The 24,836-nt window shown below is 42.9% G+C and overlaps 2 protein-coding genes across 2 annotated transcripts in view; both read left to right on the top strand.

The window, feature by feature from the left end:
* Positions 1-1,086: 1,086 nt before the first annotated feature.
* Positions 1,087-13,479, top strand: pglyrp6 (peptidoglycan recognition protein 6). Its single transcript, XM_034199985.1, is given in 7 exon segments — positions 1,087-1,153; positions 3,096-3,514; positions 3,516-3,620; positions 4,467-4,761; positions 9,004-9,214; positions 10,719-11,013; positions 13,426-13,479. Coding segments are annotated over 7 exon segments (1,407 nt in total). The 3' UTR covers positions 13,441-13,479.
* A 983-nt stretch (positions 13,480-14,462) lies between these two features.
* The window catches only part of si:ch211-194b1.1 (protein Wiz), a 46,278-nt gene continuing 35,904 nt past the window's right edge, over positions 14,463-24,836 (top strand). The window contains 15 exon segments of the mRNA XM_034199986.1: positions 14,463-14,698; positions 16,073-16,231; positions 17,825-17,990; positions 18,861-18,936; positions 20,693-20,721; positions 20,724-20,846; positions 20,949-21,022; positions 21,024-21,173; positions 21,175-21,219; positions 21,221-21,321; positions 21,323-21,449; positions 21,451-21,525; positions 21,527-22,361; positions 22,921-23,364; positions 24,254-24,661. Of these exon segments, the coding sequence (XP_034055877.1) occupies positions 16,142-16,231; positions 17,825-17,990; positions 18,861-18,936; positions 20,693-20,721; positions 20,724-20,846; positions 20,949-21,022; positions 21,024-21,173; positions 21,175-21,219; positions 21,221-21,321; positions 21,323-21,449; positions 21,451-21,525; positions 21,527-22,361; positions 22,921-23,364; positions 24,254-24,661 (2,743 nt within the window). The 5' untranslated portion in view covers positions 14,463-14,698; positions 16,073-16,141.

Here is a 24,836-nt window from a genome sequence, read left to right as displayed (position 1 = left end):
AATGTCCGCCCCTGTGTGGGAAAACGGTGAGAAGCAGTGTTGGAACAAAGTAAATTATTCGAGTAGGCTACTGAACTTATGTACAATATTAGGGTACTTTACTTCAGTATGTTATGCCACTTTACACTTGTTTTTCAGAACTTGAAGGTCAATATTGTTATTTTTTACTTATCTGACAACTTTACCGGGAGGCTGTTGCGCAGTGGGTTGTGCGTTGGTGTTCGGATCAGGGGTCACAGGTTCAAACCCCACTGCAGTCAGCATGTCGTTGTGTCCCTGAGACACTTCACCCCAAATTGCTCCTATATGGGGATTGCCCACAGTATTGAGTATGTAAGTCACTTTGCATAAAAGCGTCTAACAAGTGACATGTAATGTCATGTTATTTACTTTTGCAGGTTCATATCTATAACATAAAAATAATGATCAACTAATGAATTTAGTTTTTAAATAGGAAGTTAGCTCAACTTTTACAACCTACAAAATTACAATTTACAATTATTTTCTAATTTAGTGATATAATGCATTTTATTCAGAAAAATTATCCACTCATGCATATTATTTCGAAAAAACTTGCTTAACGTGTATCTAGATTTTTGTTACTTTAGTTCTGTATTCGTGCTTGAACTACTTGAACTTTTTTTATCATTTACATTTTATTGTTAATCTTCAAAGACAAACATAACAAGAAAAAAAGTTAGAAAAGTATAGAAAAATGCTCTCAGAAAAAACAAAACACTAGAATAAAGGATGTTGGAGGAATTACAGTGCTAATTTATTTTATGCATTTGCTTCTAATTTAGACGTAACACACGCACATCTTCTTGCATCAGTACATATGTAGAAAAAAGACAGCAGGACATTTCCTTACGAGTATTTCTACACCGTGGTACTACTTTTGCACTAATCTGTGTACTTCCTTCATCTCTCTGTCAGGACTCCAGTGACAGGGCAGGTGCCAGTTTCCCACATTACTCAGTGGACGCAGGCGTATGGTGTGTGTCTACACTGTTACATAACACACACTCATATAAAGGAGGGAGAGGACAGAAAGGTAGCAGACATCTGGAGCTGAAGGTGTTCAGGATGGATAAAGGTAGCTGGAAACACTCCCTGCTGCTGGCTGTGGTGTTAGCCAGCACGTATGCAGAAGGTAAGGATATTTGTTTTTGTTTAAACAAGTTTTATTGGGATGTAATGGCAATTTATGTACTAGATCAGGGGTGTCAAACTCAATTTCATCACGGCCACATCAGCATTATGGTTGCACTCAAAGGGCCGGTTGTAACTTTAAGACTATATAAATACATATATAAATATTTAATATATATAAAATAATGTATTATATTACATTATTGCCTCTGCATTGGATTATTATGGGATAGCACACACTCATATAACTCAATAACTTCTTAATTAACTCGGTCTGAAAGCAGAAGTCTAGGGGTAAATAATTGCAAGTCTCTTCAGTGCGCATGTCACAAAATGATTTAAAAAGAAAAGCCACATTCTGGAGAAAAAAAGAAGTGACATTTTGAAAAAAAAGTAAAATTCTAAGAAAAAAGGCATATTTGAGATGCATTGTGGGACATGTAGTTTATGGGCAACGTGCTTCTGTAAATCGGCCTGTAACCGTATAATAAACATATTATATTCTTTGCAAGCTCTTGTGGGGCCACATGAAATGAAGTCACGGGCCGGATTTGGCCCCCGGGCCTTGAGTTCGATACCCCTGTACAAGATTGTTTGGATTATAAGCAGATCTTTAAGTCATTTTCTAAAAAATAAGTACATAATACTCTGTGTGACCAGGAAATGCAAAGCAGGGAATTCCCTTACCTCTTGAAGGAGTTTTCTTTGGTAATAAACAGTTGTATTCAGGTTGAAAGAATCACATATAGTCTTAGAAAATGATACAACACCTGTCTGAAAATCAGGCAAGCTTATCTCAATTACATTACTCACACAGGATGTTATAACTTTGTGAGAAGTCTTCTTCAAAGAAAACAACACAATGAAAGGGTGGGGAATGGCTGTTTTTCTTTGCTGTTTTGTGATCTGTTATTTGTAATTTTTTTAAGAAGCTACTCAAAATATTTGGTGTGACCAACTGAATGGACTTTGACTCGGTTTTTAGCACGGAAAAATAAAAAATTACCAGAAAAAAACAAATAAAGCAGAAGCTTCTTTTGCTACTCATTAAAACTACAGATTTCTCTAGGTTTTGAAATGTTTGGCTGCATTTTGCATCGTGTATCCTCAAAACCCAACAAAACATCTAACACAGGTTTGAGGTTTTTAGAAACGTGAATGTAGTCTAAATATCTAAAGGTAGTTTCTTTGCATCAGTAATGGTTCATTGTTTGATGTTTTATGGACACTGCAGTCTTTATGAAGTGTCAATGAGGGCTCAGTTGCTTAGTTTCACTATTAACACTACGACTGTACCTAAGGTGTGTTTGTGTAGTTAGGGGATAGGAACAAAGGTTTAAGGATAAGGCTGGTTAGATCTTATTGTTCCAGTACTCCATTATGAAGCTTTTGTCTCAAGCAACTTCTATACCGTGGAAAAGCCAAGCAGAGCAACTAAATAATAAGAACACTTCAACAAGTTGACTGCATGGGCTGGGGATAGATTGGTTGATGGCTGCATTTAAATAGTGTGTTTTCAGTCTTTACAAACTCCTAGAAGGGCTTTTACACATTAATTCACACATTCATATCGGGCAGGGGCTACCAGTATAACATCAAAACATATTCAGACACCATTGGCCACTGGGAGCAACTTGGGGTTAAGTATCTTGTCCTAGGGTTAGGGTTAGGGTACATGTCGACTATAGGCTCTGATCGGACCCTCAACCTGATCGAATCCCAATTGTTAGACTACAAACTACCTCACAGCCACCTTTTTGCCCCTTAATCAACCCTGAGCCCCAACTGCCTCAGAAAGATGTGCGATTTTTAACCCAATATCAAAGGCATGTATGTATTCCTGCTATGGACAGTCTTGCACTAATGTACATTTCCCAAAGATATTGAAGTGACTGTTATTTTATATATATTGATTGTTGTGCTTTTATTTATGTATTCATTAGCTTCATTTTCCTGGCACATGGATGACTTCATCCAGGCGGTGAAGCAGGTGGAGGACGGGGTCCCGGGGTCGGGTCCTGTGGCCGTGTTGAAGCGCCTCCGCCATGCAGCCGGACTCAACGACGCCCTCATCCAATACTTCCTTCGTGCGGCAGACTCCGGTGGTGCTGAAATGGACGTGAGCCTCTTGTCTTTCATTACCAAGGCTGTGCACCACAGGGTGACGGAGGAGAATCAAGAGGAAGGCGTGGTTCTGACGCCCGATGGCACCACCGTGGCATTAACACCGCTCCTCCTGGGCCTCGAGGCAGGCTTCCTGTCCAAGACTAAGGACCGTATTCGCGGACTGCTCAAACTCACCTTCACCAAAGACCTGGAGAGCCATCCTTTGAGCCACCATCTTGGACCGGACGGCTGCTGTGGACAACGTCTCCTTGCCTCAGGTCTTCACCCTCCTGGACCAACCTGGAGTCCTCACCACCGCTCAGATCAACGGAGGCATGGACGGCTTCGTTCTGGGGACGGAGGTTTGATGTTTGTTTATGTATTAACTAATTTTGTTAGGATTAAATTGCAATGCAATCATTCTATACACCAGAACACGTTTCTCAGACACTGTTGCCGCATTTAGTTTAAAGGTCTTCTATCATGCAAAATGCACTTGTTGATGTCTTTATACATAAACATGTGTCCCCGTTGTGTCAGGGAACTCACAAAGTGTCAGAAAACAAAACCCTCTCTCCTTTCCTCCGTACCCAAATCTCTAAAAACGGGGCTACAACAGAGCTGATCCAGATTTGCGTCTGATATGATGTAATATCGAACATTTGGGCTGTATCAGAAACAATGCGCAACGTGTTTTGGACGTAATATGGTCTTTGTTTACATTAGCAAGCATCGCTAACACTCAGAGCTAACCTGTACTGGAGAGAGCATGTGTGTAAAAAAGCAGGAAATAAAAAAAGAACTCACCTTGTGGTAAACCTGAGAGAAAAAGAGTTTGAGCTCCATACTGTTTCAGAAATAATCCTTGATGTGGTTTAGAACAGGATTGCGTTTCATCACGGCAGGATTTAGCTGAGTATCTGCCGGTAGAAGAGCAAGCCTACATTTTCTTCAAGCTAAGGACCCAGAATCTAACAGGGCTGAAATAGAGGGATATGAGGAATTTCTAAAATGCATGATATGTTTGGTATTTTGAGCAAAACACATTATAGACATGTTTTTTAATATATTTTTACATATCTGAGACCAATAATATATGCCTAAAAATAGCGTGATAGGAGTTCTTTCAGGTTTTTATACATTTGAATGAAGGATGTTATACTTTTCTAGTCTAAAAGAACATTCACATTTTTCTGTTGCTGCTCAAGATTGCGTTCCCTTCAACATCCGGACGACCTCTGAAGCTCAGTGGCATTCTGACGGAGTATTACTGCCACAGCCTGGAGGTCGGAGGGATGGACGTCGCCCCCCGACTCATTAGCCGACGACGCAGGGAAAATTTCAGAAAGCTGGGGGTCCCGTCGATAAGGGCCCAACAGGTGGTGAAATCTGTGGAGAAACAGCGGAGAGTGATGGGCCTCAAAAAGATGGATTCAAAGACAAAGAAGCAGCTGATGACTCTGGTGAAGGAGGGAGTGAAGGAGTTCGTCCAGGAGTACTTAGGTGAGTGTGGGATGAAAAATAACTTGTTTGAGGTCTTGAGAAATGAGAATAATAAAGGTGGATTGTTATATGATTACTTAAAGGTCTCCTATCATGCAAAATGCACTTTTTGGTGTCTTTAATACATAAATATGTGATCTATGTATTAAATCACTTTCCCCTCCTACCCACATCTCAGAAAACGGGGGTACAACTAAAATGCATGATCTGTTTGTTATTTTGAGCAAAACACATCATAGACATGTTTTTTTATATATTTGTATATATCTGAGACCCATAATTAAATGCCTAAATAGCAGACCTTTAAAGCCTGGGAAGGCAGTTTGTTTTTTATTATTATTACATTATTACATTGCATTTAGCTGACGCTTTTATCCAAAGCGACTTACAATAAGTACATTCGACCAGGAAGACACAACCTTGAAGAAAACAGAATCATATAAGTACATCAGGTTTCATAGAGCTAAACATTTCAAGTGCTACTCAACTGGCTTTAGATAAGCCAGTCCTTTATTAGTATAAAAGTGCTTCGTTAATAGTTCTAACGCTCGAAGTGGAGTCGAAAGAGATGAGTTTTCAGTCTGCGCCGGAAGATGTGCGAGCTATCTGCCGTCCTGATGTCAATGGGGAGCTCATTCCACCATCTTGGAGCCAGGACAGCAAACCCACGTGTTTTCGCCGATGGGAACTTGGGTCCCCCTCGCAGCGAGGGCGCAACGAGTCGTTTGGCTGATGCAGAGCGTAGTGCACGCGCTGGGGTGTACGGTTTAACCATGTCCTGGATGTAGGAAGGGCCAGATCCATTCGCAGCATGGTAAGCAAGTACCAGTGTCTTGAAGTGGATTCTAGCAGTTACCGGAAGCCAGTGAAGGGAGCGGAGGAGCGGAGTGGTGTGGGAGAATTTAGGAAGGTTGAAGACCAGACGAGCCGCTGCATTCTGGATGAGCTGCAGAGGTCGGATGGCACATGCAGGTAGACCAGCCAGGAGGGAGTTGCAGTAGTCTAGGCGTGAGATGACGAGAGCCTGGACCAGAACCTTGAGTCGCTTTCTGAGTCCAGCTGGGGACGTATCTTCCTGATGTTGTAAAGCGTGTATCTGCAGCAACGGGTTGTAGCAGCGATGTTTGCAGTGAAGGACAGGTTGTTATCTAGGGTCACACCCAGATTCCTTGCAGTCTGAGTCGGGGAAACAACTGAGGTGCCGATGTTGATTGTTAGGGTCAAGAGTGGGACAATCTTTTCCGGGAGGAAGAGCAGCTCAGTCTTGTCAAGGTTGAGCTTGAGGTGGTGAGCAGACATCCACTGAGAGATGTCGGCTAGACAAGCAGAGATGCGTGCAACGACCTGGGTCTCTGAGCGGGGAAAGGACAGAATTAATTGGGTGTCGTCAGCGTAGCAGTGGTAAGAAAAACCATGCGGGCTAATGACTGATCCGAGCGAGTTTGTGTACAGGGAGAAGAGGAGGGGACCAAGAACAGAGCCCTGAGGGACCCCCGTAGTTAATTGACAAGGGTCGGACTCAGACCCTCTCCAAGTCACCCTGTAGGTACGGTCTTTCAGGTATGAGGTGAGGAGGGAAAGTGCAGAGCCTGAAACTCCAAGTTTTTGGAGAGTGCGAAGGAGTATCTGATGATTCACCGTGTCGAATGCAGCAGACAGGTCAACAGGATGATGACAGAGGAGAGGGATGCAGTTTTGGCAGTGTGCAGTTCCTCCGTGACAGCAATGAGAGCAGTTTCTGTGGAGTGACCTGCCTTGAAACCAGACTGGTGCGGATCCAGAAGGTTGTTCTGATTGAGAAAACAGGAGAGTTGTTTAAAGACAGCGCGTTCAAGTGATTTAGACAGGAACGGGAGGAGAGAGACAGGCCTGTAGTTTATAACATCAGACGGGTTGAGAGTGGGTTTCTTTAGGAGAGGGTTTACTCTTGCCTCCTTGAGACTGTTTGGAAAGTGACCAGAAGTTAGAGAAGTGTTGATGAAATGGGTGAGAAACGGTAGAATATCAGGAGCGATAGTCTGAAGGAGGTTTGAAGGGATAGGGTCCAGAGGACAGGTGGTAGGGCGGGCAGAGGTAATGAGGGTAAGAACCTCACTTGGAGAGAGAGGGGAAAAGGAGGTCAGTCTGTGGGTGGAAGGAGGGTCTGGTGACCCAGCGGTGAGTAAAGGTGAGTCAGAAAAAGAAGAGCGAATATCATCAACCTTTTTTCAAAGTGGGTAACAAAGTCGCTTGACAGAAGTGAGGAGGGGGGAGGAGCTTTTGGAGGGTCCAAGAGGGTGGAGAAGATGGAAAATAGTTTTTTAGGATTGGAATAGGAAGATTGGATCTTATCTTGAAAGAAAGTGCTTTTTGCCTGAGAGATCGAAGCAGAGAAAGAGGAGAGGAGAGCCTGATAGGTTAGGAGGTCGTCACGGTGTTTGGATTTCCACAATTTCCGCTCTGCTGCCCTAAGGACGGTTCTATTAGCACGCAGTGTATCATTTAGCCAGGGAGCAGGAGGGGACTGACGAGCCTGCCGAGATGTGAGAGGACAGAGCGAGTCCAGAGTGGATGAGAGAGTAGAGAGGAGAGTTTCTGCAGCAGAGTTTGGAGGCAGGAGATGGAACGAATCAGAGGAAGGGAGGGCTGAGAGCACCGACGAGGCAAAGCTAGAGGGGGAGAGGGAGCGAAGGTTACGGCGGACAAGTGCAGGATGAGAAGAGATTAGTTTGTTATGTTTGGAAAGGGATAGAGAGAATGAAATGAAGAAGTGATCGGAGGTGTGGAGCGGGTTTACAGAGAGGTTAGAAGTAGCGCAGTTCCTTGAGAATATGAGATCAAGGACATTGCCAGCTTTATGAGTTGGTGGGGACGGAGACAGTGAGAAAGCAAAGGCGGTTAACAGAGATGTTAGTTCGTCTATCTTCCCCGTCTGGAGGTTGAAGTCTCCGAGAAGTACAGCGGGAGGGCCAGTTTCAGGGATGAGTGAGGGGAGATTATTTAATTCCTCCAAGAAGTCCCCCAAGGCGCCTGGTGGACGGTAGAGAACAACAATGGTTAACTGTATAGGATGGGTTACTGTGACGGCATGGAATTCAAAGGTGGAAGGAGTGAAGTTAGGTAGCTTGAAGAGGGAAAAGCTCCATTTGGGAGAGAGCAGGAGACCAGTGCCACCTCCTCTGCCAGTGGGTCTGGGTGTATGGGAGAAGGAATATGCAGTGGAGAGAGCTGCTGGGGTGGATGTGTTGGATGGAGTAATCCAGGTCTCAGTGAGAGCAAGGAAATCCAGAGACTGCAGGGAGGCGTAGCCAGAGAAGAAGTCAGCCTTAGGAACAGCTGACTGGCAGTTCCACAGGCCACCAGAAACTAGATGTTGGATCTCAGTGGAGCATGTGGGATAGACGAGAGCAGGCCGGTTATATCGATTAGGAGATACACGGGGCCAGTGATAATTGCGAGAAGACACATAAACAGGAATAGAGAAAATACACATGATTATAGCATGAGGGGCTAGAAAACTAAAGAAAAGAGAAATAAGACACCAGCTCGATCAGAGTAGGATTTGCCTCCTCTTTGCCTCCCTCGTGACTCCCGCAAGACTCCAATGTCTTTGTCAGTCTTACTCCCGCAGGACTCCAATGTCTTTGTCAGTCTTACTCCCGCAGGACTCCAATGTCTTTGTCAGTCTTAGCCTGTCTGACACTGAAGCTGACTGATTCTCACCTTTTCCAAAAATCTCAAAATTCTCACATTTTCTCAAAATTCTCACGATTTCTCAAAATCTCAAAATTCTGACTTTTTTCTCAAAATCTCAAATTTTTAAATAATCTCTCGTCACCGGCTTGAGCTTCAATCTCAGTATCCATGTATTTGTGGTCCTCTCCAGAATGGAAGTAGTCATCACATACAGAGCATCAACTAGTTCCTGAACAGTGTCCTTCACATGCTGATATCCAAGAGAGGGAGTTACACAGTCACAAGATGGAGGAATAGAAAGCAGTATTCAATGTTTACTTCAGATTAGCTCCAAGTCAGAAATGAGCATGCTTGTCATATGTCTATCTCCATAGAGGCTGAATCATCATGTTAATCACTTAGCTATCATATGCCTAAAACAGTCCTGATGCTCTTCTAGGTAATCACACATCCTGTCATGTTCACAGCTACAGTTGGGATACCTTTGTTATCATGTTACTCTCATATTGGAAGAGGACATTCACTATTTTCCCAACAGACTAACCAGCTGTACTTCATGTGTTTCAGAGTGCCCGCCCATCATCCCTCGCTGCATGTGGGCCGCAAAGCCTTACAAAGGGACTCCCACCAACCTCACCCTGCCTCTCCCCTTCCTCTACATCCACCACACCGCCACTCCCAGTGACCCCTGCCTCACCTTGCAGCAGTGCTCAGCGGACATGAGGTCCATGCAGCGCTTCCACCAGGACGACCGGGGCTGGGACGACATCGGATACAGGTACAGGGAGGGAGGGGTCTCAGGTTGAATGTGGTGGAGTGTTAGGAAGTACCTTTACTCAAGTATTTTTGTTCAGTTTAATTTGGAGGTGCTTTACATGTATATGTTGAAACACCTATCAACTAAAACAAATGATACATTTTTTGTTTTTTTCACTCTCTAAATATGGGTTAGGGTTAGGGAATTGGGAACAAATAGTACATTTTTGTGAAAATGGCGACATGATAACACACATCTGTATTTGTGGAAAAAGTTGGAAAATTAAAAGTGGCGACAGATAACCCACAAGTACCGATAAATATGTCAATTAACATTTAAATGCAGTATTTAAGTCCAGTCTGCTCTGATTGGTTAGCTGGCCGCCTCTGTTGTGATTGATCAACTGCTTAGAGATGTCCCGCCCCTTAGCCTATCACGTACAATGTGTTGGAACACTAGCCAATAGAAGCACGATTGTTACATAGTGATGTCACTGTGTTCCCGAAGTAAACAAAGGAGTGAAATGGAGGCGTTTCAGACCCCATTTCCACGGGAGCACAAACGCAAACGAACCGAATTCGATATCAAACACGCATTCGGCACAAAATACACCAAAAGCAGCGAAGAAGACCCCAGAGGATGGTTGCCATGGTTGCCCTTCTGTTTATGCCCCGTGGTGGATTTAGCAACATGTAGTTAGTTCTCCATGTCCACTTGTTGCTGATAGTTGTGGTAGAGGAGCTGTAGATTTTGCACTAACATCTGTAGCAGCAGAGGTGGGTCTATGGCTTCATCGTTATCAGGAAATGATCGTATAGGTCAGGACGTTCACACGCCTGACCGTTTGGCCCCCCAGAGCGTTCTGTCGGCAGATCTATCCACCTTGGGACCCGTTATCGTTTGCGGTTCAGTTACGGCCTCGTGTTTAACGAACGGGCTATACACGAGAGAAAGGTAGCAGATACAACCCGTTTCATTCTCATGTAAACAGCACATCAGGGGAGAGGTTGTGTGGGAGAGAAACATTAGGATTTTTGCCTTTGCAGACCATTTACATGCACTAAAACCTATACAACACTACAGGAAAGAGAAAACCCCACCAAGCACCATAGGGCCTCTTTAAGGGAACCACAGAAGAGGTTCACCGCCAATGTTTTGATTTTAGACGCAGACAAATCCCGACATGTCGAAGATGTAGAAAGAAATCCTTATAACAGGTATTTTTACAATAGTGAAGTGCTACTTTTGCATATTTGGAATTAAGCACCTAACTTATAACTATCCGCAATAAACCGTATTAATGTTGTCTTACTTTACATTATTTAATTTCATACTCAGCTCTTTACATATCCCATATTCTATTGACATGTATATAGACTTTTTGCACTACTTTTCATTTTGTATTTTAGTATTTGATTATATATGTTGCATTGTTGGAGGAGCTCAGGTCAGAAGAATGTCATTGCCATTTCTACACGGTAGCTTTGTGCATATGACAATAAAACATTTGAATCTTGTTCTAAAGTTTTGTGGCTGGCTCTGACGGGAACATCTACGAGGGCCGAGGCTGGCTCCAGCGAGGGGCCCACACTCTGGGTCACAACTCTGTCGGATTCGGGGTCTCCTTCATCGGAGATTACACCAGCAGGCTGCCCTCCCAGCATGCAATGGGGCTGGTGAGGGATCAGCTGGCGTCCTGCGCTGTGGGTGGAGGACGACTGGAGGCCAACTTCACCCTGCAGGGCCACAGGCAGGTAGTGAGCACTTCCTGTCCCGGAGACACTTTCTACAACGAGATCACAGGCTGGGAGCACTTCGGGGTGAGTAGAAGGGGGAGGAAGTACTCAGATGGTATATAAAAGTCATGCAAATCTTACTTTAAGGTCCCCTATTATACTGTTCTTCATCAATATATCACAGGTCTCAGATATATACAGAACCTGTCTCTGATTGTCTGAAACACCAAACAGATCATTGCAGCATTACCCATAATCCCCTCTGTTTCAGCCCTGTTTCAAAAGTGCTGATTCTCTGGCCGTTACTTTAGACCAGGGGTGTCAAACTCAATTTCATCACGGGCCACATCAGCATTATGGTTGCACTCAAAGGACCGGTTGTAACTTTAAGACTATATAAAAATACATATATAAATATTGAATATATATAAAATAATGTATTATATTACATTATTGCCCCTGCATTGGATTATTATCGGATAGGGTAATAACTTCATATTTAACTACGTCTGAAAGCAGAAATCTAGGGCAAATAATTGCAAGTCTCTTCAGTGAGAATGTCACAAAGAAAGAAAAGCTTTGAGAAAAAGGCTAATTAAAAAATAAAATTGAGATGCATTGTGGGACATGTCGTTTATGAGCAACGTGCTTCTGTAAAGTGTATAATAAACATATTATATTCTTTGCAAGCTCTTTGTAGGGCCACAGAAAATGAAGTCGCGGGCCGGATTTGGCCCCCGGGCCTTGAGTTTGACACCCCTGCTTTAGATGGTTACACAAGACAAAACATCGTTATGACATCACAAAGTGGCCAAAATCTGATCAGCTCATTTTCAGACAGGTTTTTATAGAAATGGATCAGAACAAAAAGAGAGAGAATCTTTGTTCCTGAAACTTTCAGTCTCTTTCCACAGAGGGGACACATGTTGATGTAGAAGAGACATGAAGAAGAGGGGACATATGTTGATGTAGAAGAGACATGAAGAAGAGGGGACACGTGTTGATGTAGAAGAGACATAGAAGAGAGGGGACACGTGTTGATGTTAGAAGAGAACATGAAGAAGAGGGGACCGTGTTGATGTAGAGAGACTGGAGAAGAGGGGAACATGTTGATGTAGAAGAGAGATGAAGAAGAGGGGACACATGTTGATGTAGAAGAGACAGAAGAATAGGGGACACATGTTGATAGTGGAAGAGACATGAAGAAGAGGGGACACATGTTGATGTACGAAGAGACCAGAAGAATAGGGGACACAGTTGATGTAGGAAGCGACATGAACGAAGAGGGGACACATGTTGATGTAGAAGAGACAATGAAGAATAGGGGGACACCGGTTGATGTAGAAGAGACATGAAGAAGAGGGGACACCATGTTGATGTAGGAAGAGACATGACGAAGAGGGGCACACATGTTGATGTCAGAAGAGGACATGGAGAAGAGGGACAACATGTTGATGTAGTAGAAGAGACATGAAGAAGAGGGGACACCATGTTTGATGTAGAAGAGGCACATGGAGAAGAGGGGACACATGTTGATGTATGTAGTAGACATGAAGAAGAGGGACACATGTTGATGTAGACGAGAATGGAGACGACGGGGACACATGTTGATGTAAGAAGAGACATGAAGAATAGGGGACACACATGTTTGCCATGTAAGAAGAGGACATAGAGAATAGGGGACAGGACACATGTTGATGTAGAAGAGACATAGAAGAAGAGGGGACCACATGTTGATGTAAGAAGAGACATGAAGAAGAGGGGACACATGCTTGATGTAAGAAGAGCATGAAGAAGAGAGGGACACATGTTGATGTAGAAGAGACATGAAGAAGAGGGGACACATGTTGATGTAAAGAGACATGAAGAAGAGGGGACACATGTTGATGTAGAAGAGACATGAAGAAGAGGGGACACATGTTGATGTAGAAGAGACATGAACGAAGAGGGGGACACATGTTGATGTAGAGGAGACATGAAGAGAGGGGACACATGTTGATGTAGAAGAGACATGAAAGAAGAGGGGACACATGTTGATGTAGAAGAGACATGAAGAAGTGGATTCTGCATAATAGGTGACCTTTAAGTAAAAATAAAAGCATTAGAAAAAACTGAAAAGACCAAAAGATAAATAACTGATTATGCATGTCAGAATAATATTTATTAAAGTATTGGATTATAATAAGTGATGTATTCATGCATTTTGTAAAATGTGTGATGACCTACAGTATGATGATATAACAAAATAGGTGAGCTATCAGCTGATCTCTGTTAGGAAACAAATCTGTATCCACAACAAAAGTAGTGGCTCTTAATTACCCACAATGCTCTGATGCAAGACCTGGTGGCATCCCTCATGTCTCTAAATCCTCCATGACAGGACAGACAGGGCGTGACTTATGATTGCTGTGTACAATCATAGAAAAACAAAGAAACACATGAACAAATGTCACTGTCGCTCATTCATCTCATATTTTATATTTTTCTTCATTTCAGGAGGTCAAGAAATGAAAACGATCTGCGTGTTATAAGAGTCTTAATGAAATAAAACTCAACAAAATAAAAACGTGTCTTGTACTTATTTTATGCTACTTCATTTTTCAACTGCTCTTCATTTCAGAGGGAAATATTATATCTTTTAGTCCTCGACAGCTTTTGTTACTAGTTTGATTCCCGATTAGGATTTAAATACACTTTTCTGATGATACTTATGTACTTTTTAGGAGTACAGTTTTGAATTAGGGACTTTTACTTGTACCAAAGTGCCTTTTTAGTTTAATCAAACAATGTTTTCTTAACTGAGAATATTAAAAGACATGTGTACCTACACAGTAACATGTTCCTGCTTTTATTTATTGTTAAACAAAATGATGGGTTCAAATAGTACATTTAGTGTTAAAAGAAACTGTAAAAATTATTTCAAAAGTGTAATATTGTGAAGAAAATGCTTGTACAGTTAATAAATGTATAAGATATAATAACTAATTGGTATTATTAGTATAAATTAGTATTCATTAAAAACAACATACAGTTCCACCCGAGGCCAATAGAGGGCGCCATATGACTGTGTTATAACCGGTTATAACCAGTAGTACGGCTTTTATTGATTTCCAACATTTAGGAACATTTATACACAAACTAATGACAAACTTAATCCAGCTGTCCTTTAAACATAAATAGAGATACATCTAACATGATTATAAACATGTTATACACTACAGTGATATAAATAAGGACCAATTAACTACTATACAGTTAAACTAAATTACCACAATTAGCCATTTATACTTCACCTGTGTCTATAAAATAACATCTTCCATCATTAAACCTCCCCAGTGTGACATGTGAAGAGTATGAAGTGTGTATTTCCTGCAGAATAAAAGTGTCACCACGATGTAAAAACGCGTTAAATCAGAAAGCCACCATGCAAACTGCGTCACCGTACGATAATAGGAATAAAAGCTATGAAGTAAAACTTATTAAACTTGTCTCCGGTGTTTCCTCTCTTCTTCTTCTTTTTCTTCTTCTCGTCACCACGTTACGTACGCAGCGTGCCTGCAGCCAACTAACATGGAGTCCTCCGCCTGGCATCTTCCAGGGATCCCTGCGAAACCCTGAGCTCCGACCACAGGGGGCAAGTTCCTGCATTCAGAGCCGGGCGGAGAGCATCGTCCCCGGCTGTAAACAAGCTCCAGCTCCCGGCCTGAAACTATGCCGCGCGGTGCTTAGAGCTGCCTCCCTCTGCGAGCCGCAAACCAGGCCGATTGCAGTGAGTATTTGCATTAAAAAAATCTGCAGCTCATGGGCGGTCTGGGGGTTTAAGAAGGCGTTGTGTGCATTGTTGTTTTAGTCACCTGACAGCATGGATCGATTAGTCCTCTGAGAATCCAGAGGCCAAACCCGTGGGACAGCTTCCTGTTCCCGGGTATTTCCCTGGCTGTCAGATGGGCAGCAGGAGAGGACATGGGCCTTAGAAGAAAGGCCACTTATTTATGTAACCATTAGTTCGACCTGGTTCTGTCTTTAGGAGCAGACATGAGGTGGAAATAGGTCAGAAACCTGCACCTGGTCAAACATACTGAGGACAGCCAAAACACTACAGACCCCTCACTCTTTATAGTCTGATATGTTCCCTGATTCCTCCTTACAATGGGCCGGGTGTTATTAAAACATACACTAAGTAGCAGAGGGGGGATAAAGTCATTGTTCTGTGAGTCATAAGTCCAAAAACATTGGGTTTCAAGTCCCAAACAAGTCACAAAGTGTGTCTGTCTGTAGTTTTGAGTTGTGTTTTCCTTCTTACCACAGTTTGTTTTTTGGTGGCCACTGCATTGTTTTGTTTTGTTGTACAGGAACACAATTATTTTGGTGTAATTTTTCCAACTTGCTTTCATATTCAGCATGTTAGTTCTTCATGGTTCTCTGCTAGATGTTGATCAGTCCCTGTTCAAAAAGAGTGTATGGACTTCAATTGATTACGTGACGGTAATAAATAGCGTTAAAGTGAGCTGATTTAGAAAGTGTGACACATTTTTGAATAACATACGTTGAGAGATATTTATGTTGAACCCAAGTTGAGAAGTCTTTCTAAAGTCAGGTGGAACTATATATATTTTTTCCAGCTGGCCCTCAGTAACATAATATCAGTTCTTCATGTTTTTGTTTTTTTATCAACTTAGATCAATTAAGCGTTGACTTTCTTGGAGATAAAGATATAAATACTTTTAAATCCCAAGGCTAAAGTCCAAAGGGAGTCACGTGTCTTAAACGTTAAACTACAACTCAATTGGAAAGTCTTTCTAAAGTCATTCCTTTTTTTTCCTCAAGGTCCGACTATAGTCCAAGTCATGTGAGACATATGCACTACAGGCACTAAGTAACATAACGATTGTTCTCTACTGCCTCGACTTGGATCAATTAGGTTGGTTGATTAAGAAAGTGTCACACATGTTGATTGACATACTTTTATTCTTTGGGATTGTAGGAAGTTATCAAGTCATTTTCAAGTCAAATATCTCAAGTCCAATTCGATTGCAAGTCATCTAATGTTTGGTCTCAGGTCTGACTCGAGACAAAGTCATGTTAACACTTAAGTATCGGCGAGATGTGAAACTCTAAATCTGTGAGAACGTTTACGTTTCAGAAGAGGAGGCTGCACAATGTAGGAGTTCTGGTCTCCAGTGGGACTCCATACTGTTCTCTGGGGGGGACCATGGAGCCAGAGACCCCAGGGACCAGCTATGGGCCCCCAGCCTCCAACTCAGCACAAAACCCCCCCACCTCCCTCAACTGCACCTTACAGGTATACAAACATAAAACTCATCATCATGGCTGTCATTAACATCGTCTGACAATGCGTTGTGACCAACTTTTTTCCACTTGTTCAACTATACATCTTTACAACATGACACAAACATACAGATACAAAATATACAAGTCTGCATCCAACCACTCAACTCCTCTTGCTGTTCGACAAGTATTAAAGAGTGGTGCAGGAATAAGTCTTAAACCCTGAAAGGAGTTAGCATTTTAGCACTTCCTGGTTCCCTAACCTCAAAGTCATTGTTTTGCTGGATGTATTTTTGGTTAGAAGCCTGGTATGTATGTGGTTAACAAAAGATGAAGAGTTCAGTGTTTCCCACAGAATTTGATTCTAGTTGTGGGGGCACCGCACCGCAATATTTGCGGCCCGCCACAAATAAATCAATGTATGGGAAACACTGGAGTTTGGGGCCATGACATTAAACTATGTCAGTAAATACCGGTATTTATATACTGGTGAATTTCTGAAGCTTCTAAGTGTATAAATGAGATGACTAAACGTCATCACACCCAACATTAGCCGCCTTTAGCTTAGCGGTGGTGACGTGAAGTCATGTGACCGTGCTTGTAGGTTCCTTTTATAGCCTAACATTAGCCACCTTTAGCTTAGCGGTGGTGACGTGAAGTCATGTGACCCGTGCTGTAGTTCCTTTATAGCCTAACATTAGCCGCCTTTAGCTTAGCGGTGGTGACGTGAAGTCATGTGACCGTGCTGTAGTTCCTTTATAGCCCAACATTAGCCCGCCTTTAGCTTAGTGGTGGTGACGTGAAGTCATGTGACCGTGCTGTAGTTCCTTTGTAGCCCAACATTAGCCGCCTTTAGCTTAGCGGTGGTGACGTGAAGTCATGTGACCGTGCTGTAGTTCCTTTATAGCCTAACATTAGCCTCCTTTAGCTTAGCAGTGGTGATGTGAAGTCATGTGACCGTGCTGTAGTTCCTTTATAGCCCAACATTAACCGCCTTTAGCTTAGCGGTGGTGACGTGAAGTCATGTGACCGTGCTGTAGTTCCTTTATAGCCTAACATTAGCCTCCTTTAGCTTAGCAGTGGTGACGTGAAGTCATGTGACCGTGCTGTAGTTCCTTTATAGCCCAACATTAACCGCCTTTAGCTTAGCGGTGGTGACGTGAAGTCATGTGACCGTGCTGTAGTTCCTTTGTAGCCCAACATTAGCCGCCTTTAGCTTAGCGGTGGTGACGTGAAGTCATGTGACCATGCTGTAGTTCCTTTATAGCCTAACATTAGCCTCCTTTAGCTTAGCAGTGGTGATGTGAAGTCATGTGACCGTGCTGTAGTTCCTTTATAGCCCAACATTAACCGCCTTTAGCTTAGCAGTGGTGACGTGAAGTCATGTGACCGTGCTGTAGTTCCTTTATAGCCCAACATTAACCGCCTTTAGCTTAGCGGTGGTGACGTGAAGTCATGTGACCGTGCTGTAGTTCCTTTATAGCCCAACATTAGCTTTTTACTTCTGGAGATTGCATTGACGTGACATTTATAGATATGATTCACTTGCCAATGAAACCTCTCCTTTATATATCTGACAATACCGCTTGTATGTTTTTATATCTAGTCCTCATGTTCTCCACATGTGAGCGACGACCTGATGTCGGCCAAATGCTCGAGGGCCCAGGCTGGAGATGAGGGCCCGGAGGCGGGGAGGATCTCCCAGAGGAGACCCTCAGCCTTCCCCTCCTCCCTCAACTGGGACTCCGACTCTGAGAGAGAAACCCTCGATGGTAACACATCAAGTTTCAAAGCTTTTATTGTCATGTGTGCATAGCTACAGTGTAGTTATGACAATGAACATCTGAGGTCACAGGCTCCTCCAACAGAGCAACACAATATAACAGATAATAGTGCAAGTAAATAAAATAGAATATAATAGAAATAGTGCAGAGTAGTCTATATATACACATTGATCAATATCTATTAAAAACCTTTAGTGCTGAATCTAGTTAATATACAATGTACCTTAGTGTAATGTAACTAAGAACATGTAATCAAGCTCTGTACTTATATACACATTTGTGGTACTTGAGTATTTAGTCTTTATGCTACTTTATATTTTTACTTAATTACATTTTCAGAATCAGAATTCCTTTATTAGTCGCACAACGGGGACATTTACAATGTTACAGCAAAAGTGGCATAAGCAGGTAAAAAAAAGGAAAGCACACATTAGTAATACAATTAAAAGAAAGATAAAGAACCATGGCTAAAAAATGAGTAGCAGCAATTTAAGTAAAACTAAGTGACATAAATAGCATATCATTAAGTATTGCGACCTTATTAAATATTTATTTATTTTACATAAAAGTGAGTATAGCACCGTACAATTGCAAACAAGTGTTTGTATTGCATATTGCACGTTTACTCAATTTCATTTTGGAGCAAATATCCTATTTTTGTATTTAGCATTCAGGGCTTTTACCTGCAACAGAGTATATTTACACCATAATATTGCTCCTTTTACTATAAGTACAATATGTGGGTTCTTCTCCCACGCCTGGTGTCTCTTATTGTTTTTGAATGTGATTCAGTCTGCATGTAGTCAGCAGTCTCTCAGTTCTCCTGTTGATCTGTGGTGTGTCTGTGGTGTGTGTCAGAGGAGGAGCTCCAGCACTTCTCTAACCCTCACGGGCTGGCTGCTCACAGCCCGGGATCTCCTTCTGCTGGACTCAGGTGAGGAGGAGGAGGAGGAGGAGGAGGAGGAGGAGGAGGAGGAGGAGGAGGAGGAGGAGGAGGAGGAGGAGGAGGAGGAGGAGGAGGAGGAGGAGGAGGAGGAGGAGGAGGAGGAGGAGGAGGAGGAGGAGGAGGAGGAGGAGGAGGAGGAGGAGGAGGAGGAGGAGGAGGAAGGGCAGCGAGTCGTTTTGAGAAGATAAGATTATACTTTATTGATCCCAACTCTGCAGCATTTTTTAAAACAAGGCATTACACATCATTTGAAAATCAGAGTATCAAATAAACAAATATGAACATTTCAAAATAGAAAATCAAAAGTCAAAGTCAGTCTTTCAGTTTGTGTGTACAGACAGAGAGATCGAAATGCCGTTTCCCACAATCCTGAATACAAATAATAAAAATATATATAAAATATGTATACAAATATGTACATACCTATATATACACAATCAACAGACACCTTTATACATGTCCACACATGAAGACATAAATAAAAGCACAATAATCAATATATACAAAATAACAGTCACTTCAATAAGTTTGAGAAATGTGCATTAGTGCAAGATTGTCCATAGCAGCGTAAACAGTGTCTGGTGCTGGATAACACAGATCTAAAATATATACAAGTTGACCCTTAAAGAAACAAATCTGTAGACGTCTGACACTATGAAGGGGCATAACACACAAAGTGTCACAGCTAACACAATTTCAAAGTAGGATATTGTTTGCATTCAGCATGCAACACTTGAGGTCACTTGAGGTCATGGTGCTAAACCCCTTTTACCCTCTGCTAAGCAAGAATGAATGAAGTGTTGCTTCCAAAATGTCTACTACTATTTGTACTGCTAAAGTCAAAATCCTTGTATCCAGACTTTTAAAATATAGCGTTTTGATTTCCCAACTTCAAGCCCGACACACTGTTCCAAGGCCTTCTCCATGCTGTCAGTGTTGACATTGTTGGGGGAAATATTTAAAGTGATAGTTCATACTTTGTGGGGTTGTATGTATGAGATACTTATTTATAGTCAGTGTAATGAGTGCAGTCCTAAAACCAGGAAGAGTCTTGGCACTGTACCACTTCCACGCTAAGCTAATTAATGACTTCTGTAGTTAGGTATACAGAACCGAAAAAACCCACTACTTTGCGTAACACAGGAGTTGCTGGTCTAACGCCACCTCATTCAATTAGTTAGTTTTGTTATCTGTTAAAGGGTTAGTATGGATTCAGCAAAGTCACACAAGAACACACAAACAACTCCTGTGTTGTGTAAGGGTAAATTACTGTTTTTTCATTGGAGTCTGTTGTCTTTGCATATATTCAGTACAGTTTCAGTTCTCCATTTGATTGGCTGTCTGCCAGCAAGATAAAGCGGATAAAATACTCTAAATATAGCGTACACTTAAACTGATATTGATTATTTGCGGTACATTGCTCCCATGCTGTAACTCATGTCTGATTATCTAAACTAGGGGTACCGACTGTTTTCTATTGTAGGTAACATACTTGCTATTTAGAAGCACCTCATAAACCAAACATCAAATGATCCAAACCATCCCTTGAATCCAGTCTTTCTCTAAATCTACAAATACTCAGCATGAAAGTGCCTGGTTTTCAAATAAAACCTACATCATTTCAAGAAAACTAATACAATAAGAGCTTGCAAATGGTGTGTACTTGTGACTTGTTTAAAGCAGAGATGCTTCTTTCACTTGTCAGACGTCTCAACCAATGTGTTTCCTTTCTACCGCTGTCCAGACTTGACAGTGAAGATGACCGAGAACCTGGAAAGTGCAGCACTTGCATACCAAGCCTGACTCATCTCCCCCTGTGGAGGGGCACAGTGACAACAACGAGAGCACAAAGGCAGACGAGCCAAACACATCCCAGCCCAGCCAAACAGACTGTGAGCGCCATATGGAAGAAACCTAATATGCCTGCACACTTGATATCTATTTTCTTTGTATCTTAAGGGCTCCTTCCATTCATAATCGCTCTGTTTTTCTCTTCACAGACAGCGAAGTGTGGAATGTATCCGAGGAGCTGTTTCTCTCCAAAGTAAAGCCAAAGGAAGGTTGCCAAATGGAAGAGAGAGGCGGATAATAGCGAGGCAGAGAAGAGGCCCAATGGAAAGGAAACCAAGGAGCCCGAGAGAGAGTGTACACCCTTCCCAGGAGACTCTGACCCCGAGAGTCCCCCCCCCGCCCCCTGGGCTCAGTGCACATTCATTCAGCGGTGCCAGAAAGAAGAGGGTGCTGCTCAGGCCCTTCTCTGGACTTGGCACTTTTGAAACGCACATTGCCTGAGACTGACAGTCCTGGAGAATCAAACACACCGAGCAGAGTCAAGCTGGAGGGGTTGTTAGATTTTGAGGAGGCAAGCAGAGGAAGAATGGAAAGAAGAAAAGGGCTGTAAAGATATCTTCACCTGTGTGGAATGTAGCATTTACTTCAAAAAGCAAATCCACCTGCAGGAGCACATAGTGGAGCACTGTGAGAGTGGGGCGGGGGTGGGACAGGCGTTTGGGGAAGGACGGACGTTTCCAGTGTACCGAGTGCGGCTGGAACCTGGCCAATCGGATCGCACTGTCCCGACCATCATAGGAGGCACGAGGAGTCCCGTCTGAAGATCTTGGGGGAGATTGAGAAACTGAATGAAAATGGGAAGGCGCGAGAGATTCTTGAGGGTAAGACGGTGAAGCGTATGAGCTCAGCTGTGATGCAAGATGCAAGCCTGGCCTCGGTTCCAGGGAAAATGTCAGACCCTGAAATAGTTGCACCTCTTTCCCCAGTTTCAACACCACAGGCAGACTCAGCAACTCCTACGGTTCCTCGAGCTCAGGCGCGACGCCGCTTCATCTGCTCTACGTGTAACTTCAGCACAAGAACCCCCCAAGCGCTGGCTAATCACGCCAAGACCCACACCAGGAAGAAAGCAGCCGCTCTCCTGGCTGGTTCCCCGTCCTCTTCCCTGGCCTGTGGTCATTGTGCCTTCCTGACCTCCAGTCAGACTGTAATGAGGGAACACCAGAAGCTTGTTCACCCAGAACAGGCCTCCGTTTGTGGGCCGCAAGCTGATAAGACTAGAACTTCAAAACCCAGCCTGGATTCGGACCTCCTCTCTGGGTCTGGGTTGCTTAATGTAAGTCAAGGAGAAAGCCAGGAGGTAGTCTCTGCCTCTGAGGACAGCATGATGCCAAACTCGTCTCCAAGCAGGATGGTTTTGAAGCGCGTAGGGAACAGATACAGCAAACGAGGGAAATCTTGGATCAAGTTTCTGGGTGACGACAAACTGATCGGGAGTGAAGAAGAGCAGGATGAAGAGCAGGATGAAGATCAGAGCACAGAGCTGGACGATGAGAGTTATCAACAAGACGCTAAATCACTTATTGGAGGGAAACGGCACACCAGAGCACAATCCAACACAGGTGAGGCTCAATGTTAGACTAAAGGCTCTAATGCTAATGCTAAGTCACCTTTTACCAAGTGTTCCCATGCTCACAAACCAGATGAGTATGTGGTTTTAGCATTTGGACAACACTAGTCAAGCACTCTAATACGTTTAAAACCAGATCATACAGAACATACAGAGCAAGACATTACACAAATGTATAACCTTCCCAAAGAATAACAACACATTATGGAATACATAAAACAAAAGCCACAATAAAAAAGTTATACATAAATAAATAACAACAAAAGTATACAGAAACAAATGTTGACAGTAAACAATCATTCAAAAGGAAAATCAAAACAACATACATTACTAAACATTATGTAAAATCACAGGTGGAATTATCAAAAGGTTTTAACATTAAGTCACAAACAAGAAGCTAATGTGATCATTATGAATAGGAATGATATAGTTATTCGTCTTAAGTAATAAGATAAAACCCAAATTGTGATAAAGCAGAAATATCCTGTAAAATGTTGTTGTTTTTGTGGGTCTTTTGTCTGTTCATTCAGAATCTGTCTTTTCCTTTCTAGAGGACTGCTCAGCACAGAACGCTTCACTATCCCTCCCTCTTAAGAAGTGTGTGAAGGAAGAAGATGACCTGGAAGTGGAGAAAGATGGAAAGCTTTTATTTTTGAGGAGAAGCCACCGGATTCCCGCTGCTCCGGCAGAAATTGACAGCGATGATGACGACGACGACGAAGACATCGACGAAGAAAGTGTTCGGCGCTTCCTGTCAGAGGGCTTCTTGGATGTGGACTCGGACGAGATGGATGAGGACTCGGAGGCGCTCAGGAGCGTGGAGAGGAAATGCCCCTACTGCCCCGATCGGTTTCATAACGGCATCGGGCTGGCCAATCACGTGAGAGGCCACCTGAACAGAGTGGGCGTCAGCTACAATGTCCGCCACTTCATTTCCCCCGAGGAGGTCAACGCCATTGAGAAGAAGTTCTCCTATCAGAAGAAAAAGAAAAAAGGTGAGCAGCTCGTTATTTCTTTAGGATGTGTTGATGGCAGACAGACAGACAAGGCCTGTTATTTCTCCTCATTTCAGACACAGATTTTCTTAATTTTGTTAACACTTCTTCTTGAATAACAGCTGAGAACTCTTGATATTAACTGCTTTAAGAAGTGGTGTTTGGCACGTAAAGCAGACTGGACAAAGAAAGGTCACAACATACATCTGAAGGGCTTGCAAGATTGCTGTATTAGCTAGATTAGATTATTAGAGTTTGCAGGTATTTAGTCCTAAACCAAAGCTATCTAGACAAATAGTTAAGGGGTCATCAAAGTAATTACAATTCGAGACAGTATACCAAGAATCCCAAATGTCATTTGCCGCCATTTCAAATGTTATCAGCGTTACTTGCTACTATTCTAATGTGTTAGATGGGCCAAACTGCACTTACTACGGTGTAAATATAGATTTCAAGTTCGAGGAAATTGAAAACGGAAAAACACGTAGAGCTTTGAACACAAAACAAACAACCTTTTTAGGTTTAAGCATGTAAAAGTTATGTTATCTGTCAGTGTCATCTTCTTTTATTTCCTTGTTCGGTGATGAAGCATGTTAATAGATGAAAAAAAAAACGACTAGTTTGTAGCAGGCTTATTCTGACCTACATCTATAAGGTATCATTTAAATCAGTTATCAGCCTGCTAGTGGCACAAAAGTCAAAACTATTTATCCTCTGAGGACTATGAAGGTCGGTTTGAAATTGCATGGCAAACTCAATTGGATTACCAACATACACACCAACGTGGGTATATCAATCAAGCACATGTCTCTGATTCAACTGGTTTCGAGCCCTATAGGTTGGGAAAATGGCACTAAACCTCCTCTTGTTTTGCCTGTCCTCTCCACAGTTGCCAACTTTGACCCGAGCACCTTCAGTGTGATGCACTGTGAGTTCTGCAGCGCGGGGTTCGATACCCGGGCCGGCCTCTCCAGCCACGCCCGGGCTCACCTCCGAGACTTCGGCATCACTAACTGGGACGTCACCATCTCTCCCATCCACATCCTGAGGGAGCTGTTCCTCAGCAGGCCTGATCTTGTAATCCCCCACCGATCCCCTCGGAGCTCCGGCTCTTCACAGGAGGAGGAGGAGGAGGAAGAAGAGGAAGGAGATGAAGAGGAGGAGAGGGAACTAGAGGAGGGGATCGTAATGGTGAAGCTGGAGGAGGAGACGGAGAGTGAAAGGACGCTGAGAGATTCACTGCCTTCAGGATCTCCTAAACGATGCAAGAAGGAGGATGGGGAAGAAGAGAGCGAAGGTGAGTTTTCATTATTGATCCGTCCTTAAAAGTACTAATGTACCTTACTTAGTGGTTTCTTGTTGTCGCTAATCAGTGGGTTAATCTGATGATTACTTTCTAGATGAATCGGTTAATTTTTTAATAACTTATTGCCTCAAAACTCACCTGTTCAGATTGGCATACTCACTCAGCA

The sequence above is a fragment of the Gymnodraco acuticeps genome, unplaced genomic scaffold (genome assembly GCF_902827175.1).
Source record: "Gymnodraco acuticeps unplaced genomic scaffold, fGymAcu1.1, whole genome shotgun sequence".
In the NCBI taxonomy this organism is placed as follows: domain Eukaryota; kingdom Metazoa; phylum Chordata; class Actinopteri; order Perciformes; family Bathydraconidae; genus Gymnodraco; species Gymnodraco acuticeps.
This window is presented reverse-complemented; position numbering and strand designations above follow the sequence as displayed.